At 35.8% G+C, this 21108-nt stretch overlaps 1 protein-coding gene across 1 annotated transcript in view; it reads right to left on the reverse strand.

The window, feature by feature from the left end:
• Positions 1-2115: 2115 nt before the first annotated feature.
• Positions 2116-21108, reverse strand: part of LOC109054059 (semaphorin-3D-like) — a 50774-nt gene continuing 31781 nt past the window's right edge. Inside the window, exons 3-18 of the mRNA XM_042748827.1 lie at positions 15528-15688; positions 13754-13816; positions 13321-13440; positions 13017-13110; positions 12271-12399; positions 10843-10985; positions 9899-10013; positions 9739-9808; positions 9132-9276; positions 7788-8010; positions 7116-7204; positions 6150-6191; positions 4937-5094; positions 4017-4081; positions 3611-3744; positions 2116-3496 (exon numbers count right to left, since the gene is read on the reverse strand). Coding sequence (XP_042604761.1) covers positions 3083-3496; positions 3611-3744; positions 4017-4081; positions 4937-5094; positions 6150-6191; positions 7116-7204; positions 7788-8010; positions 9132-9276; positions 9739-9808; positions 9899-10013; positions 10843-10985; positions 12271-12399; positions 13017-13110; positions 13321-13440; positions 13754-13816; positions 15528-15688 — 2165 coding nt within the window. The 3' untranslated portion in view covers positions 2116-3082. The remainder of the gene's footprint in view (positions 3497-3610; positions 3745-4016; positions 4082-4936; positions 5095-6149; positions 6192-7115; positions 7205-7787; positions 8011-9131; positions 9277-9738; positions 9809-9898; positions 10014-10842; positions 10986-12270; positions 12400-13016; positions 13111-13320; positions 13441-13753; positions 13817-15527; positions 15689-21108) is intronic.

The raw sequence follows: 21108 nt of genomic DNA on the forward strand, positions 1-21108 counted from the left end.
TTGATTAAATAATGGTAGGCTAAATACAAGCACTACACACAGTAATAAGAACACATAGGCTATTTAGAGAACCTTTAATATTATGTAATTATTTATATTTATTATTACAAATTAGTATTAGTAGCCTAACTATTTAGTTGTATTTAATTATTATTATTAGGCTATTTGATTACATTTAATATATTAATGAAAACGATTGCAGCGTTGGTTTGTAAATGTGTCATTCATTATGTACATGTTGGGATTGGGTTTTCAGCGGATTTACATCATTTTGATCAGCAGATGTCGCCAGCATGTGGAGTTTTGAGCGATCAGAAACAGTGAATCATTTTGCGAAGAAAAGCTTAATTTCTCTCCTTTCCTTTACCCAAACTTCTTCATCTCGGGAGTTCATCATCACACCATGTACGATGTGTTTTGTCTTCGTTGTTGTTATTTTTTGAGTTCGAAAACTCGAAATAATTGACTGTAGATGTGCAGATAAGTCAGTAGTCTGAAACTTAATCGCCTTTTTTTTCACAGAGAACGAATGCGTTTTGATTTTTATGAATGTTAAAATTTGAACTTATTTATGTTATTCAGACAGCGGCGAAAATCTAGGGAAAAAATCATAAAAAATTAACTAGATCTATTTCTATTTTTGTTATTGTCGGTTTGCATGTAATGTAGGCTATGTAGCATGTTTGTATGTAGGCTATATGGTTATGATTATGATGTCTTTAACTTCCGTTTGGATGTGGTTAATATCACCGTTCATTTGAAAGCTGTGAGGTAAATCTGTGTGTGTTTATTCTGTGAAGTCCTGTGAAACAAACAAGACTGAATCATGCCGAAGTGTTTCAATATCATGAAGATGATGTTCCTTCTTTTCAGTAAGTTTACTGTCCATTGAAAATTTCTTATGACAGTTATCATGGGGATTTATGGTGTGTTAAGAGCACAAAGGTTTTAAATCTGTATTATCTGATTTTTTACCCCCCTGACAGATCTGATCATATGGTGTCAAATTGCTGAGACTTTAACAGATAAAAAAAAAAGGTGAGCATAAACTGTGATCTTGATGTAAAAGGTGACATGGCTGTTCCTGAATCAGATCCTCCGGTTCTGATATTACGCTCCTTCTCAAACCCACCAGCAACATTTTACTTCAATAATAGATTCGTGTTATTGCTTCATAAGAATGTCATATATAATATACTACATAGGAAATGTCTGTAAAATAGGACCCAACGTACTGTCTTAATATGTATTATTTTTTCACAGGTGTTTTGCCCATATTGTTGTTGGACATGAAATATCCAGAGGATGACCACAAGAACTTCCTGCCACTGATCTACAGCAAACACCAGTTCAACCTCAGCAATCAAATGAGCCTCTGGTAAATGACATGAAACTCATACGTTGTTTTGAACCATCTACAGTATGTCTGTACAAAGACAACTGCAATACTCTAATGTTTTGTGTGTGTGTGTGTGTGTGTGTGTGTGTTTAATTGAATGCTAATACTGTTTTATTAGTGTATTTTATTAACTGAATGCTAGTATCTATTTCTGTGTTAGCTGAACACTAATAATGTTTTCCTCATTGCTTTTTCAGTATGCTGAGGTGGACTTTTCAAAACTGCGTAAAGATTTTTAACGTGTTTGAATGAAGTCTCTATTGCTCACCAAGGCTGCATTTCTCTTCTTAAAAAAAAAAAAAAAAAAAAAAAAAAAAAAATATATATATATATATATATATATATATATATATATATATATATTATTGCGAAATATTATTACTATTTAAAATGACTGTTTTCTATTGGAATATATTAAAAAATATAATTTATAATGTATTTAGTGATGCAAAGCTGAATTATTGGAATATATTAAAAAATATATTTTGTAATTTATTTTGTTGTGCTTGGATTTTTTTGGTTTGTTTATGAATAGTTTAGTGGTTTTTTTGGTATGGTTATTGTTTGGATTAATTTTTTAAAAAATAAATAAAAAAATACTACAAGTCTAAAATCAGGTATTAGGATTTTAAATACATAGCAACCACTACCCCATTAAAAGTATAGTATAGGCCTATATGTTTGAGCTCCAGAAAAGCTAGAGAGAGAGACATAAATGAGTAACCCAACATGTGAGCTTCATTATATAATAAACATACATTAAAACAATGTACATTTAGCATTTTTTTAATCTAACTCTCCACTTTAACCAACCAACCATGAACCTAGATTCCACAATGAGCCAAATACTACTTTTCATTTATTTATGGTAAAAGCATTATGACTCTGAAAGCGGAGAATACTTAAAGGCTCTTTGATCTTTGGAGGCCATTTTCTATTGACCATCCCCAGATGCTTTCACACACGAACACATCTTACACATACTGTACACACAAGCGCGCTGAGTGGAGAGATTTGCAAAGGAGTCATAAAACAAACACAATATTTACTCAAGGATGTTCTCAGGAAAGAGCAGAAGAGATTGTTCTTGAAGGGGAAGGAAACACATGAAGGGCACATCCTGGGCAAACTTCCTCTGAACATGGAGGCACCTGCTGTTGTCAGAACAAATGTTAAATTTGTACATTTTACTGTATCAAGGGTCCAGATATAATAGTAATACAATGCTCTAGGAACTATTTAATGCCTAGTGAAGCAAAATAAGTCAGTTCATCTTTGCACTGCATTTCACTCAAAACAGTGCGTTAGCTTGTCCATTTTCAATATTAGCTTTCCAAGCATACCTAGCGTTTAGCATAGGGGCTTGTATTTCAAGGTTGACAAACAATAGAATACAATTAAATGTATGTGAAATGTGGATGCCAGACTGTGCAAATTCACAACAGTTGCACAGCTGCGGTCTGTTTGCTTATACGGTGTTAAAGCTACATGCTAACACTAGCACGGGCTACAAAATAAAACTTAAGTGTGGACTTAATAGAAGAATAATACAGTTCTTATGGTCTGTAGCCTTGTTGTTGTGCTAACAGTAGCATTCGCTGGTTGTAGCTAGTCGGAATATAGCCTTTAAGCTATAAACAGGATGCTAATTGTCCAGATGAAGTCACACAGTCCTTCTCTTCATCAAAAGTCTGCCGTTTCACCTCCATCTAGAGGCTCGTTCGGTGGATTTTGTCGCCTAACCCTCGCTTTACGATTTTCAGACACCTGCTTCCACTTTAGCGTGCGAAGTTTCTGCTGTCGCCGTTTTTCACGGTACCAAAGATGTTCACAGTACTCGTCGGCCGTTAGCCCGCTAACTCCCATTAGATGGAGTTCCTTGTAGCTCCGCGGCGAGGCTGCGTAATTTCCGGGATGGGTGTTCTGCACTTTCAACATGTGATTCTGGGGGATGATGTGGAGCTCGTAGCGTGCTAGCGTGCGGGAGAACGAGTGTTCGTAGGCCACGCACAGGTACAGGCCAGCATTAGCAGATGCTAAGTGCTGGAGGAGGAGCCCACGTTGCATGTAGATGAGGTTTTCTTCACCTGGAACCAACTGAGAGATAGAAAGGGGTTGGAGTTAGAATAGAAGTGAACGGTTTAAGTGTATATCCACTTATTTTTTGTTTTTTTGCGATTAAATCTCTTAAACAGGATGTGTTTGACAGACCTCTTTGCTGGTTTGGCTGTGGTTTGGCTGACTTATCCACTTGATCGTGGCTTGTGGTGAACGCGGGACACATTCCAGGAAGGTTGAGTTCATTTCCACGGCGTAAACCGTCTTCAGTTCAGCGTTCTCGGAACCTGTAGAGACGATTGGATGAAGTTTATTTTGTATTTATTTGGAATGTGTTTTGTTTACTTTAACAGCAAGACCAAAAACTAGTATTAAGAGTATAAACAAGATTAGTTTGGATTTCATATTGAAATTGTGCACATATTTTAGCATGTGTAAGTATCCACTTTGTACACTAGAGGGAGTAGTGTGCTTCTTTTTTTTTTTTCCCAGGACTGGCCAGTATCATATATAACCTGAAGGTGGAAAGTGGTGAGGTCAACAGAAAGTGATTTATTACCTTCGCTCATGTCCTGACATTGGCTCCAGGGGTCTCCATACCTCACATCCTGTCTCCGGGCACGCCTGCGGACCACAAGTGGACATCACTGACCCTTAGATTTATTATTTGACAAGTTTGCTGATGGTTTTTGGTATTATAATTTCAAGCCATTTTTAACTAATACTCCAAATAAAATCAGTACAAATTAACTGTAACCAAGCCTACAAATTCTCCTCTGTTTGTTAATAAAGCTCAATAATATATATATATATATTATTTATTTATTTATGAATTAAATTATTTATTAAATAAAAGTAAGTAAAGAAAATTTTTTAAATTGTTAACACTTTATTTTAAAAATGTCCTTGTTACACATTATATGTACTCATGATTCTAATAACAATACATTGTGCATAATTACATTCAAGTAACCCTAAGCCAATCCCAAACCCTAACCTTATAGTATATACATTCAGTTAATTAATATTACTCTGTACATAAATGTATAATTACACTGTAACAAGGACACCTTAAAATAAAGTGTAACCAAAATATTCTTAAAGTGTAATAAACTGTACCATTGTTGTTATTTATGGTGTCCTTGTTACAGTATAAATACACATTTAAGTACTGAGTAATATTAATTAAATACATGAACTTGCTATATGGTAAAGACTAAGATTTGGTTTAGAGTTATTTGCATTTAATAATGCTTAATTTGTTGTTATTACTATAGTATAATATAGTTATTACTATAGTAAGTATCACAAGTAATGTGTAACAAGGACATCTTAAAGTGTTCCCATTTGTTATCATTTATTTAATGTTTCTTTTCCCAGAAACATTGATTTAAATAATTACTAAAATGCTAAAATTATTAGGCCTATATGATTTTCTGACCAATGAGAATATATTAAATGTAATACAAAGGGAAGTACCTTTTGTTGCTAGGGAAGTAGTTGGTACAGGAGGACCCGTCCCAAGCGCAGTATGGGTCCCGAGCTAGACAGCAGTCTACACATGCTTTACCATACAGCTCACACCTCTGCACAGGCAGCTGGACGACCCCTTCATCACTGCTTACAAATAACACTTGCTAGAGAAAAATAAATAAATAAAAAATGAGAATGTATGGTTAAATGTGATATAAAACAATGTATGTCTAAGAGACAATACATTATGGTGGGTTTAAAAGCAAAAACATGAAGCTCCTATCATTGTTAAAGGGGTCATATGACGTTGCTAAAAAAATAGCATTATTTTGTGTATTTGGTGTAATGCCATGTGTTTATGCGGGTTAAGGTAAAAAAAAAAAAAAAACATTATTTTCCACATTCTGTACATTATTGTTTCTCCTCTATGACCCGCCTTTCTGAAACACATCAATTTTTACAAAGCTAATCGTTCTGAAAAGCAAGGTGTGCTCTGATTGGCCAGCTATCCAGTGCGTTGTGATTGGCCGAATACCTCAAGCGTGTGACAGAAATTTTACGCCCCTTACCATTCTGTGATGCCGTGTCCCGGCGTGACGAGACAAAACCAATAAAACCTATTACAAATGAGGCATTTGTTGCATCCAGTGGGGACATAATTACTGATTATAATGACTTATATTGTGTTTTTACACGTTGCATCGCGCCATTTTAACATAAAACTATGTCTGCATTTGTGATCGGAGAAATGACAAACAACAAGCTCTACTCTACACTGCTCAAAACTCGTTTGAATCATCAGTGGCAAATTCTTTAAATATGCAAACTTACTTACAGACTGTTAGTCAGAACAGTTGGCATTGTAGTCTACTCTCCTAGGATCAGGAAACAGTCCTCCATAAAATGTGTTGCACAACTTAACCACTGATTTCTAGTTTCTAGTCTTTGCGTGAACATTTGGGCGATGTTATGCAAATCTTCCCACACAGTGATGTAGACATGTGGGGGCGTGTTTAAACAAGGCGTTTTAGGAGGGCGTGGACAAGTCTTAACTTTTATAAAGAATATCTCTCTGGGTTTGAGACTTTAGTTTTTGCAACTTTAGGGATCTTATCTATTCACAAACAGCTTGTAACACTCCAAAGAGAAAGAAAAGCTTGAAATTCCATCATATGACTCCTTTAAAGTAAGTGGCCACCCACAAAACAAGTCCACTTACCCTCTTGGTGGAGAGCTCCATGCTTAGTATTGGGGTTTGTGTCTACAAAATAGAAAAAGGGAGAGAAAAAAAAAATGTCAACACATAAAATGAATCATCTCCTGAACAAAGAGGAGGAAGACACGCATTGTTGGCACTGAATAGGAGTAGCTCATCATAACAGGCCCTTGTGAAAGTTTTAAAGCTTTCTGCTCTGTTGGTTCATTTCTCCTTCATATATAGCAGCAAATGAGCCTTGACTCTTAAAACGACTTTCTTTCTCCAAATGGCAGGCAATGTCTGCTATCACATGTCTCCACAAAGGTTTGATTGATACTTACTGCTCTGTAATACACATAATTACATTTTTGATGTGGATAAAATCACTTGAAATATTTATTCATAATGTACAAACTAATTCTTGACTGGAGATATGAGGGATGCAGTGGTGTTCAGTGAATAACAACTTAAAAGTACAATTTTGGTCCGTTCCTTGCACAAAATTATTGTCTGACTTCAAAAGACTTGAAATTTGAGCTTTACAGACTACTTTTATGGTCTTAAATTTCTTAAAAAAAAATTAAAACTCTAAGGTAAATGCTATTGTAAATCCATCATTCTACTACAGAGCATTCTACATGCATCTCATATTAACCCTGTTGACTTCTGTTTGCTTACATTCCCTTCATCCCCAGAGAAAAACTGAGACATTCCTCACTGTCTAAAGTTTTGGATAAATGAGATCTTCCTTTTGTTCACTAAACACAATATGCTTGGTGTAACGCTGCCTCTCCTGTCCCTGGGTTCGGTTCACTTGAGTAGACAGCCATGGGAAATCTGGTTTTCTTCTTTAGGAGTTATTTTTGTTTGGGAAGTACTTGACATGAAAACAACAACCAATAAGAGCCCAGGGTCAAAGGCCATGAGTCCAAGAGATGGCAGGATAAACTAGAAGAAGTGAGAGAAGAAACTGAGATTTTATATTACCTTGAAGACATTAAGCTCTTCTAGAATGATTTCTTCAGTTTCCAAGTTCTCTTTAGGTACAGAGACCACCTTTAATACTCTGCCATCATCTGGAGATACAGAAGATATTCACATTAAGCTTCAACCTGAACCATCAATTGTAACATCTTTAAATATATACCATAATGCACCTTTACTTCATTACCATGGTGAGTGAGCACTGGCTTTTGGCATGTGGATTTATGCAGCACCCTGAGGGCTGACAGCTGTTACACTGTTCTAGTTCTACACACAGTAAGATTGCGAGTCGGCTCTCACAGGTTAAGCATATTTGTCCCAAACAGAGTATCTATTTGCCCTAAATGATTCACTTAAATGTGGCTTTTGGTTAAATGAGTTTACACATACACCCACCAGTCCAAGAGGACAAATGTTAGACAGGAAAAGAAACATTGACTCCTCGGAATGTCAGGATAATCCCTGGCAACAGGACCACTGACCAGCGTGGGAACAGAGGTCATCTTTGATAGCATTTACTGGATCTAGCAGAGATTTCCATATTTGCAGTGTAATTTTAGGTCTAATGCTTTCATAAAAGAGAACGCCAATGGCAAGTTGTCACACTTTTTTACAAGTACAAAACATCCTGTTCACTGAACATGTTGATCTTTTGTTGACTGCATTCCAACATACCTGTGCCAAGATGTAATACATCATACTGGCCGTCCTCGGCATCAACCCTATCAACCACGAGCTTCTTCAGCCTGTAGGGGGCGTTGATCCGAGTGAAGACGGGATGCCTCTGGATGGGCATTACTGGTTCCCACATCAGCTGATGGGTCCTCATGAAGCTCACAACATCATCTGGGAAATCTCGGGTGGACTTGTGCAAAGGGTCATAGGTTTCACTCGGACACTGAAGAGATATAGGAACTTTAGTTAAGCTTATATTATGAAACCCTGTGGGGACTGAATTTGGAGTAACAGTCCCAGACTATGGTAAAAATAGTCAAAAACATTTATGCAGATGTGGATTTTGGCCACTGTTTGAGATCATATTGGGGCAAGCATCATAATTCTTGTTTATTCATATTGAGACAAGCAGTTTTGAAAGAATCTTCTGATGTCATGAACAATTTGGTTTAGCGAAACCCCTCAAAACAGCGCATGTTATACATGTTAAAATGATCTAGTATGGTAAACTTGCTTACCTTGCCTATGAAAAAGCAAGTTTTTACCAGCTTTTTCCTTGTAAAACCAATAAACATGGTGACCTTCAAATGATATGCGCAAAGAAAAGAGCATTGTGTCTGAATGAAATAAACTCAAGCGGATCTATTTTACTATGTGTGAATCAAGTCTAAAATATATTAATTGCACTTTCTAGTCCAGAGGTGTCCAAACCTGTTCCTGGAGGGCAAACATCCTGCAGAGTTTAGCTCCAACCAGCCTTCACACACTTGCCTGGATGTTTCTCATAATCGTGAAAACCTTTATGAGCTGACTCAGGTGTATTTAATTAGGGTTGGCGCTTTTATTTGTTGGATAATGTGTATTTAGTTAGGGTTGGGGACACCCCTATTCTAGTCACCAAACCCCATAGTTTTAAAGGGTTTAGCTGTCAACTCACAGTTGAGGTCAACTTCGTGGTTATGACTTCAGCAACTAATGGAGCAGACCTCACAGCCCTGATAATTGACTTCCTTTTGGTGACCTCACCACTAAAAGTCCACACTCCAGCCACTTCACTAACCGCAATGACGCGTGACCCCCAGAGTGCCTGCCGACATTTTAACAACCCCCTTGAGGCAGTGCAGCTAGTGCATGGAGTGACTGGCCACATGGTTTCCAAGCCACCCCAACATATCTGCAATTCAGTATCAATTGTTGATCTCAAATCTTGCTTGCACTTATGCTCACAACACCAAGATTACAGTTTGAAGTCCTTCAAATTGCCAACAGAAAGAGGCATCCCTCCACATGACAAATCATCTTCTCTTCTATACAACACATAATTCCTTCCTGTTGAGAACTTACCGTCCCCGGCCGTGGATAAGGGATCTTCCCCTTGTACTCCATCCAGCGATAATCAGGGCTCTCTTTATGCGCAAAAGGCCCATTGAAGGCGGCTCGAATGGAGGCCATGGAATAGACGCAAATGGCTGAACCTTTGAAGACAGAGCTTTTGAAAAGGAAACATGTATTAGCCTGATGCCAGGTTAGAATAACAGAGTTCCTCAAGCTTGGTGACCTTTCACCCTCCCAATTGGCCTCGAGCTATCCATTCCTTGGGTGGGACACCGAGACGGATTGTTCTAAATGGATCGGGAGTGGGGAGGAGAGCGTCCTGTGACCAAATTGTTGATTTTAGGGGTGTTTTGATACTGATGTCAGTTCACAAGATAAACTGAGATAATCAGATTTAGGTTATTGGAATGAATAAAGGAGCTCTGAGAACCTGAAGAGTTAGTTAAATGGGAATGAGTGTGACGGATTGGTTGATTTGGATGGAGCCAATGATAATTCAGAAATTGAGGTAAACAAATATAACTGACTGGAATGTGGCTCTAAAAAGTTAAGAAGATTATGGGGTGGTAACCCAAAGAATGACTCATGAATCAGACTTTTCAGGTAATGGACCTACCTGGAAGTGGAGAAGACACCGTAGATGACTGGATTCTGTGGATCTTTGGTCTCCAAGAGAAATATGTCCTCTAAAAAAAAAAAAATGAGAAGAAAGGATGAGGATTGTAGTCTTGAGGAATGAGTTTTTGTTAACATGTAATTAGAGTGTGTGAACATACCCAGCTCGTCAAAGTGTGTGTCCATGCCTCCAGGTCCTGGCACAGAGCACACCAGCCTGGCCTTCAGGAAGGTGCTCCAGCGATTTATCAAGCTTCGTTTTCCACCTATGTCATTCTAATGAAAACCAAGAACATGTAAGACTACACTATAGGACTTTTCCCTATAAGACTACACACGTTGTAAATGGTAAATGGAGGAAAAAACACACTGCCAGACCTTTAAGTTCTTCCGAACACAACAACCTCACGCAGAAACATTGCGTCTCATTGCTAGAAGAGGTATGACATATGACAACAATTTGTGTTCTAAAACTGGCTCAAAATATCTTTTGAAAACATTACTGATATCTTCCAGCTGGATGGAATCACAGTTTGGAACTAAACATTTGGAGTCTGTGCCCATTACTATGCAAATTTTTTATTTTTTTTTCAAATTGGTCAACTCCTGACTACCCAAACTATGCCAATTAGCTCTGACTTTCTGCAACTAGCATCAACTCCTCCAGACTACAAATTGGGGCAAAAAACTGTGCAAAATTTGAATAGTGTTTTCGAGCCTTAAGAGATAATATGACATCCCAATATCTCACTAGCAAATATATGTAGTACATTGCATTTTTATACATTACCAGTAAATACAGCAGAAAATAAAACTTCAAGAAAAATAAAATTTCAAGAATGCTCTGACATTTAAAACTTGAACAGAAAACCTAGTTTGCTAGATTTGTTGCTAGATTAGTGTTTAATTACTCTCAAACAAACCCCTCATTCATCCATTATTAGATACACGACTACTTTACTACTGTGTAACAGATGATACTGAAGCTTACACATTCATTCATTAGTGTCTACAATAGACTCATTGATTCTTCATCCAGACAAAGGTCTTTTGGATCAATTTCAAGTTTTTATTGGCTCATTTCGACACTGGACTTGGCACTCACCTTGCAGACACGAGCCACTCGACTGTAGATACGCTTGTCGAGCTGGTTGGACTCTACGGCGGTCTCTTTGAAGAAGAAGTAGACTTTGTCATCGTCCAAGCTGTGTGTGTCAGGGATGGAATATGATCCCACAAACTCCGGCTCTGTGAAAAGAAATTGGCATCAGAGTGAGGTTGGAGGAAGTCACAAAAGTTAATTAGGCAGCACCAGTCAACCCAAAACAGTGGTTTCCAAACATTTCAGACCATGAACCACCTTCTTATGCACTGCCAAAATTTTCTTAACCAGTAATTTGCCTTGTATTTTAGAAAAAATCACTTCACTATACATCTTTAAAACATGACACATTTTTGACTTTATAACTTTTTTTTCTGTCTGCTTCAAGGAGTATGAATACAGAGTAATTAGTCCCATTATATAAACATCACAGGTGACTGGCTTTAAAAAAAAAAAACTCTCCTCTTGGACTCCAAAAGGTAGCTGTTTGTAAATTCAATGTTCAATGTAAATTCTGTTCAAAAATTAAGCCTTTTACTATAGTGATTTCCTTTAGGTAATAAAAGTGTATCTAAGCAATTGAACTGCTGGTTTCGTCTGGTCAGAGGAGAACTGGTTTCTCCTAAAGTTTTTTTCTCCATTCTGTCACAGATGGAGTTTCGGTTCCTTGCTGCTGTCGCCTCTGGCTTTCTTAGTTGGGGACACTTCATTTACAGCGATATCGTTGACTTAATTGCAAATTATTGCACAGATACTATTTTAACTAAACTGAGCTGCATGATGACATCACTGAATTCAATGATGAACTGCTTCAACTGTCATTTTGCATTACTGACACACTGTTTTCCTAATTAATGTTGTTCAGTTGCTTTGACGCAATCTTTTTTGTTTAAAGCGCTATATAAATAAAGGTGACTTGACTTGACTAAGCTAGCATCGATTTGGGTAGCTGTATGCTAATCGAACAGACTAATATGTTGATTGTATGCTAAGCTAAGAGGCTAAATGACAACTTTATGCTAAGCTAATAAGTTAGAAATATACTAAACGAACAATCTAATTTTATAGTAGTCTGCTTTAGTAGCCAGCTAACTGTTAACTTGTAAGCTAATTAAAGAAATTTACTCCAAATGTTTAATTTGATCATTTATAGCTTTGGTTGTGTTACCTATGATTTTAAAACATTAATTGCCATATGTTAGACCTTCTTGCTTTCTTATTAAATTGGCCTAAACTGTGTTTAGAGTTGTGATATTAACAATAGCCTGGTGCTTTAACGATCAGCAATGTGAAAGTTTATTTGTCAATGAAACTTTTTAGCAATACAAATATTTTCTTGCACCCATACTAGCCTACCTTGGGAACTAAGGCAATGTTGTCTTTGCACACACAATAAAAACATATATATATATTATATATTTCACTTCTCACCATTTAGCCACTGGTCCTGGTAAGCTTCAGTGCGGATATAGTGTTGATTGCTGCTATGCACAGATGTGCGAAAAATGGCAGCGTTTGTTCCCATGAAGTCTACTGACGTCCCAGCATACAGGTCCCCATCTAAAGTGAGCATTAATAGCCATTTAATGAAAATCACATCCAAAACAACTTAAAATGACAAATGATTTTTCATGATGCATAGCTCATTTTTAATGATTCTACCCTCTGACTTCAGTTCCTTTGTCAAAATACTCTGTTTTACAGCAGCTTGTGTGAAAAGGAAATTTCGATTATTCCAAAGACATCATTAAATGGTCAAAAAGGTCTCCGGTTGCAGTAATAGCCTTAAATTAGGTAGCATATGGTTTATGCATTAAGGTCTTCTGGGCTATTGCCTATACATGCTATACGAGCTAAATATAATAGAAATTTTGCAGCTGTGTTTAATTTCCTGACCACACTGTAACAGTACCTAAGCAATTTCTAAAAACTCCTTTAAGTCAAATTACTGCATAGTAAGTGTCCAATGAAGACAAATATGGGCGACAAACCTGTTTACTGGGGGAACTTCCAAATTTCCCCACACAAACTAACATCTAGCCAGGATTTATACGGATCCAATTATCAATGACTCATATGGGAGTACGTCTAGCAATTTTTGTGCATGTTTTCTCAGTCTTTTTGTCTACAAAGGGATCATGGGTTGTTTTTGAAGACAATGTGTTCATGAGACTCACCTGTCAGTCGGGCAGTAAAGGCCTCCTGTGGACTGAAGGGACATTTTCCTCTCCCGGATTCTCCAACTTGGCTGAGGAGCCGGAAAGTGGGTTTCTGGCATACCAAGACAAGACTGTCACACTCTTTGCACCATTACCCTCATTATTAGCTCAGCTCTACGGTCAATAACTCTCAGTGGTTTCCGTAGGGTCCAATTCTCCCCGTAACTCCTCATTTACACAAGATAACAAGCTTAAATGACCCTTAAAAGTGTTTACTGCCTCTCACACTGGTTGTTGGCTAAAAAATAGAAAGTCTGCTCACCTCAAGATTGTGTCCCAGGTCAATGTAGGTGCATTGTGGGTGGAACGCACCGGTTCCACATACATAGACGTGAGTTTTATTAAAGGGCTGTAGGAGTCTCACGTAATTGGCACAGTCCATCTGAGAGAAATGTGGAATTTGATTAAAACCATGATTTTAAAGAGTTATGGTGAGGAGAGGTGGATTTGAAGCATCTTAAATCACACAGTAATGCACCTACTGATTTTTGCCTGCTATTACAGTGGACTGATGTTAAAACTTTAGACTTACCCTCCCTTAAGAATTTCCAACTTAAAATACCCCCCCATAGTGCCATAAATATGATTTTTCAGCTTTTATTCTTATCTTAGTCTGTGTAAGCACTTCATTAAAAAGATATCTATGGGTCCTCAAAAGCTTTACTTTTTCTTTGTGCCCATTTAAAGTTACTTACCGATAGATTTTTTCCAGCATATTTGCAGCGTTCAATGTGTTCCTGTCCAGCTGGCCAGTGAATCTAAAAATAAAAGAGACAGTTTTCCCAAGGAACGGAAAATAATGGATAGCAAAACAACACATTATCATCGTAAGTTTGGGTTGTTTCAAACGGTAAAAATAAATGAATAAATAATTACATAAATAAATATTTACACACATTTATTAAATTATTTTAAAAATATATTTAAAAATAATATTAGATTTAGCTATCAGATATTAGATTTAATATCTGAAAATAGTAATTTCTTTCAAAAAATTTAATTATTAAAAATTTTCATACACCCCTTTTTGACTTATTACTTTTTAAAACTTGTACATTTTGTTAATGTTCTTGTAAAAACCCGAGCTGAGTTGATTAGCACAGACCCTCATTGCCGTATTACCATCATTACTCAACAATCTGCATGCCTCTCAAATTGTAATCATTTCCATGTGGAAATAACGCCCAGGTATTAACCTAATCATTAGCTGGCAATCAGCGCACTGTACATAATTATATAATTGGGAGAATGAGAACCTGGCGTGCTTTAATTCTTATGACGATCACGTATGTATGGCTGTGCCATGACCTTATGTTCGAACTCATCATTTCTTGCAGGCGTCTCTTGGTATTTTACTATTCTAAAAGACAGAATTAATTAATATTGAACCAACTGTAATGTTTATTTTAGCAGTGATGGTGTGCAGTGGAGAATTAAGGCTAGAAGTATGCAAATGCAGACACTAATGCCTTGCAAACACATTGCAAGCTCACATAGCACATTGATTTTGCATACTAACCTCCATATTCAAGGGGGCGATAGAGGCACCTTCAAATATATGTGTTATTATTAAACCGTGTGCTATTATTCAAGAAGCTAGCTATAAACAGTCAAGTAGCTTAAGCTAGCTCTATTTAAAAATCCGAACTGCCAATAAAAAAGCGAAGATGACGACGACGATGGTGAAGAAGCTTTAGCTTATTAGCTCAGTAGGAATATCCTCAAACTTGCATTGCAGTAGTGACAGTTGACTTGAAAAAAGTGAAAAAAGACATCAAGCTAATGCTAATTCACTATAGCCAGCAGCAAGGCTATAGTTTTCAACACGCATTGCGGTTCAAGTCAAACTTGAGTACGTAGTTAGAAGCTACTTTATGTTTTGCCGTGTTGCTAGTCATTTTTAAGTAATAGTTTTCAACACGCATTGCGGTTCAATTCAAATTTGAGTAAGTCGTAATGCCAGTGTTCATAATATCTTAATGTCGTTAGAACTTATGATAATAAAGTTTACATTTTGCAATGATATAAACAAGCAAGCAATTGTGATTTGCTATATAGTATAAATTTGTTTTACGTGAATAATGTATGTGTGCAGATAAAACTTTACATGTAGAGCTGTGCGATAATATTGTTTACATTTTGTAAGTTTACAATTATGTATAGCTACAACTTACAACTGTAAGTATACTACAGTACTTACGTTTTTCATTTACTTTTATAAAAACCCTAGGGATGAGTCAATTAAATTTTTCTGTGCTAATCAACAGATGTAATGTGTGTGGTGGAGCAGTTTTAAGACTGTAATCCTGTAACTTCAGCGAGGCCATGAAAACAGCATTACAGATGTACAGATTCATGTAAACAGTAAAACATTGTAGTCATGGTCTGTTTTCACTTTAGTGACTATTATCCTTGCGATCGCTAAATGACATCATGCGCTGTCAGATGGTGGTAGTTGTGCGCGCTGACCTTGCGTGCCGGTTGGGTGAAGCTGTCAGAGTTTAGCATGTAGATGTAGTCTCGGCCTCCGACTAGCAGCCATCCGCGGTCCTCATCCAGCAGTAAGGCCTGGTACGCTCCCCCCTCTCCGCCGTCCCAGAACACAGCAGAGCTGTTCCTCGACCTCAGTTCTGTCAGAAAACAATAGTTAGGTTTTACTAAAATGTGATATTTTCAACACAGATGTCTGTTCAGTTGTTCTGAACACCCAAACGTTATGGTATCACATGACCTGAAATAGAAGATTCAATATGTTAATGTAAAATAAGCTACACTCTTAAAAATAAAGGTTTCAAAAGGGGATTTGCGAAAAAATTGTGCTGTTTTTCTGTCGAGAGTTGGGTCATGCTTATTGAATGCTAAGAACAAATCGTACGATATAGTACGATTTAACCAATTAATTACGTTAAATAGTAATCGTGTGAATTAGTACGAATTCGTCTTGATGGGCTTGTACTAAATGCAATGAACAAATCGTACAAATTCGTACGACCCAGCTAGTACGATATCGTACTATTTAGCCACTTGGTTAATTCGTACGAATTAGTACGAATTCACCGTGAGATAGGGTTGGGTTTCGCAGTGTTACTAGATTAACCATATTGGGTTCCCCAAAGAACCTTTTAAGTGAACAGATATTTCTTAGTGTGAAGAACATTTTAGTAATTTAAAGAATATTTTTTCCGCTATAATGAACTTTTTTGTGCAGTGGAAAGATTCAATAGATTTTAACGGTTCTTCAAGGAACCATCAATGCTAATAAAGGACCTTTATTTTTAAAAGCGTACAAGAACCATTTTAGGTTCTCCAAAGAAACTTTCAGTGAATAGTTCTTGAAATAACCATTTTTTCCCCTTAGTGTGCAGAAAATTTTAATAATTAAGAACCGTTTTCCACTATAAAGAACCTTTTGCAATGAAAAGGTTCCATGGGTGTTAAAGGTCTTTCATGGAACCACACTCTTATATATAAAGCTTCTTTACTCGCACTGATGGTTCCATGAAGAAACTTGAAAATCCACATAACTTTCCCATTCCACAATAGATTCTTTATACACTCTTAAAAAATAAGGCTTATTTATTGACATCCAAGGTTCCATGAAGAACCTTTAACATTCATGGAGCCTTTCAAGGTTCTTTATAGTGGAAAAGGTATTTTTTTTTTAGAACTTCCTAGTGAACAATTCTTAAAATAACCATTTTTGTTAGTGTGAAGAACATTTTTAATAAGCTGATATAACCTGAAATAACCATTTGCGTAATGGATATTAAAGGTTCTTATGGAACCATCAATGCCAATAATTCTTTATTCTTAAGAATGTGTTTTACTGCAAAGAACTATTTTCAAAGGATTGTATTGCAGTTTGAAGCTTGTTAGATCAAGGTCATTGCGAGGTGGTTCTGATTTTTGATAGATATGTAAAATAAATATGCCCATCATATGCTGAAGTGGTTTCGGCATGCTCTCATTCCAGATTACAAATATCTGCATTCCCCTACAACGGCATTCACACACAATTAAACATGATGCATTTCTCATATAAACACATTCAGACACGTCCACATCTCCACAAACCCCCCCATGCTGGTGCTTAAACAGGCAAAAACAACTCTCCTAATTAAGGCCAATTAACCCTCAACACGCTCCTTGACAGCTGCACTCCTGCCACCCACAATTCCAGTGGGACGAGGGGCCCACATATTCATGTGTTCATGATTACAAGTCGACAAGCGGTTTGAGATCAGAACATCCAGATCATGGAGGTGTCAGGCATGTTGTGCTGAGGGGAGGATTGCGGTAATAAACTTTGACAGGTGTTTTCTTAGCAGCACTCTCTGCCTTGATATCAATGAAAGGGAGTCGAGATGTTGCCCAGGAAATAGCTCAAGGTCTAGAGACTGCATTTTTGGCTTCATGTTCTCTCTGGCTGGGTCATGTCAAGGTGAAGGTTAAATGATGCACCTGGATGTTGCTTTCTGTTCTTATTCATTTCTTGCCTTTTTTAAAACATGGTATTAAGTAATAGTATGTTACGAAGTTTTCATATTTTTACAATTATCTCCAGCAACATTTGATTTTTATAGTAGTTGGTTTCTGCCACTGAATAAAAAATAAAAAATTTTAATTATGACTTTTTATCTCACAATTCTGACTTTTCTTCTTTCAATTGTGTAATACAAAAATGATGACTTTTTTCTCAGAGATGATTTGCTGTATGATGTTGAGTCTGAGATTTGTGTTAAAAATTGTGAGATATAAACTCGCAATTCTGATGTTTTTCTCCGAATTTAGTTTAAATCTCCTAATTCTGAGTTTATTTCATGCATTTGATATCATATCATTTTATCATTCTGAGAATTTATATCATGCAATACTGACTTTATAACTCGCAACTGCAAGTTTATATCACACAATTCTAAGAAAAAAAGTTAATTTCTCAGAATTGCGTGATATAAACTCTAATTATATATTAATCATTTAATTACATTTATTTGTTTGTTTGTTTGTAACTTAACCCAGCCTTTGTCTTGACTTTAATTTCCAATTATAAATTAGATTTAATAACTAAGTGCCATTTTGTAACATGCGTGAATTCTCTATGAATTATAAAATAAGCAAATGTTTCAAAAATGTTGACCATAATTTTAGTATCCTTGTTATATTAATTTCACATTGCCTTAAAATAAGCTCCGAGAAGAACGTTTGGCTAATGTTACCATTAAGTTTATTACGTGTTATATTATGAATGATTTCTGAACATTTAAAACATTTAAAAAAAAAAAAATCCCAGAGCCTGCTAATGAGGCTCTAACTTTTGTTTTTAAAATAAAAAGCCCATTTATGTAAAAAAATGTTTCATTAAACACAGAAAAAATATCCAGAATTGTGATACACTAAAATACATAGAGTTAATTACTGAATAACCTTTATAATCAAAATGAATGCTATTAAGGTCTGTGATTAATGCAAGCCAAATGTCTTCCTGGATTATATTTCTCTTCCTGCTGCAGTTTTGTTTCTTAGTTTTCATCCTCCATTAAAGCTGCACATTGCATGACTCACCATTAAAGGAATTCTTTGATGACAGAAGGTGATTTCTCACCGACAACAAAAATAAATCTCATAATTGGGGCATGTTGATGCTATCCATCAAGAAAGCCATTTAGCACAGAGGCCAACATACAAGTCACAGCACCTGCTGGAATCCTTTCCACTGCAGCTTCCAGTGCCACGTTATAATGTTTCCGCAAGGCAGCAGCTCTTCGTCAGCTCTGGAGAATTTGGCACCATTTCATTTTGAGAGTTCAAACACAGGCGACCCATACTTTTACTTAATTTTTGATTATTTTTTTTTTTTTTAAGATCTCATGTTGATAAATTTCAGTGTTGAACTCTTGGATCATTGAATATTACATATTAACTATAAAACGTTTGTTCTTTCTGTAGGAATTGTTATTCATTCATTCATTCATTCATTTTAGAAATTGGTCTTTAATTAGTTATTTCTTTCTTTCCTTCCTTCATTTGATATTTTTATTTATTTTTTAAATGTATTTAGACTGTTATTTGTCTCCTTTTTAAAATTGTTAGAATTTATTCTTAATATTTTAGTTAGTCATTCTTATGTATGTTTTATTTAGAAATTATTTTGCTTCATTTAAAAGTAAAAAAAGAAATATGAAATAGAATATTAAATTATTACACAATAGTAATATATTTATGTTGGGGTCTTTCTCAGTTCATTAAGTTTTTATTTTATTTGTTTAGTTATTTATTTTAGTAATTGCTCTATTTATTTGTTTGTCTCATTTTTATGAAAATTATTCTTAATATTTATTTATTTAGTTAGTTAGTTACTTTTCTACTTTTTATTTAGAAATTGTTTTACCTTATATATATATTATGTAGAAATTATTCATTTTAGTCATTTTTAGACATTGTTCTTTTTTTTTTTTTATTTAGTTTTTTAGTTTATTAAAAAAAAAAAAACATTGAATATTGAATTATACAATGGTAAAATATTCATGCTGTGATTTTTTTTTTTTTTTTTGACAGAATTAGAACCTTGATCCTTTATTTTTATTATTATAACTGAAAAAAAGAACTTTAAGTCTGTAAGAAGTTTATATAGTTTTATAAATATATATATATATATATATATATATATATATATATATATATATATATATATATATATATATATATATATATATATATATAAACCCATTAATTCCATAATACGCTCATCTGTTCCTCTCCAGTGATGGTCTATGTTCTGTTCGCTGGTTTGTTCAGCGCATTCACATATAGCTTAAAAACGGCGCTTGCATCACACAATCACACTCTACATCTTTATTTTATTGTTGACAAAAGAAACAACCTTCCGATGAGATCATGGCCATAGAGAGTCTAGCATGAGTTGATCATGTGTCATGAGCTGGATCGGGAACATTTCCCACACCGTCGTTTAATACGTATTTCTGATAAATGAAGAAAAATCCCCCTTTCCCACCCACTTCCTAAACACACACATTCTCATTACCAAAGTCTTAAGAAACAAGCAGGGCCACAAAAGCCTCTTTTCCATATATCACATAGAGACGCATCTGGTTGTGACTCCACCCGGTCCATTGAGTCCTTCTACTTTCTCAGGCGTTTAAGGTCCTGGACCAACTTACAGGTCCATATGATAATATTTCACATTGAGGGCTAGCCAAGAGGAAATGGTTTCCATTAATGTGTCCCAGCTTTAAAACATCTAAGCACTGACATTTGTTCATTATATGATGGTTAAATGACAGTGATAAGTCATATACGACTGATATACATCCGTGCTATGCTACTTAGCATCTAAACTAGTGTGTTAATTGACTCCACTGGCCTTATGTGATGAAATGATTAGGGTTGCAAGACTGAGGGGGGTTGAGATCTTCAACGCTTATCAAGACTGACATGCACATCTGGTCGACATGATACAGCTGGAATCGAGTGCTCTGGAATGATCCATTCATAAATGTTTGAACTCATCCATTACTTAATTTCAAGTGTTTAATGAGTTGCTGAGTTGTTTATTCCCAAGATATTTGGCAACCTGTTTCCAGGCGTATTACAGCAACCACACAAGTAGATGCTGATGAATCGTACATAATGTTGTTTGTTTGATCCATTAATGTGTTTAGCTTGCTGTCAACCTCTCTGCATATTTATTGTATTATTCAGAATGTCATGTTTGGACATCTTGGGATCCGCTAGTGGCGAGATGTCACTTTCCATGACAAGAAGCCAAAAGAGAGCTTAAAATCAGCCTGATTTCTTCTTCAACAAAAGGTCAGTGAACGTCAGGAGCTTAAACTTCAGAAAGCTCTTAATCCACAACAGAAGAAAACACTGTTCATATTTATATGAAATTGTATCCTTTTTTGTAGAATTGATATCAATTATATACAAGTTTAAATGGGTTTATAGTGCACATATACTTTATTTACTATTTATTTTCTGAAATATATTTGCAGCGTTTCAGCCCTGTTACTAATATTCAGGATGTATCTAA

The sequence above is a fragment of the Cyprinus carpio genome, chromosome B22 (assembly GCF_018340385.1).
Source record: "Cyprinus carpio isolate SPL01 chromosome B22, ASM1834038v1, whole genome shotgun sequence".
NCBI lineage: Eukaryota > Metazoa > Chordata > Actinopteri > Cypriniformes > Cyprinidae > Cyprinus > Cyprinus carpio.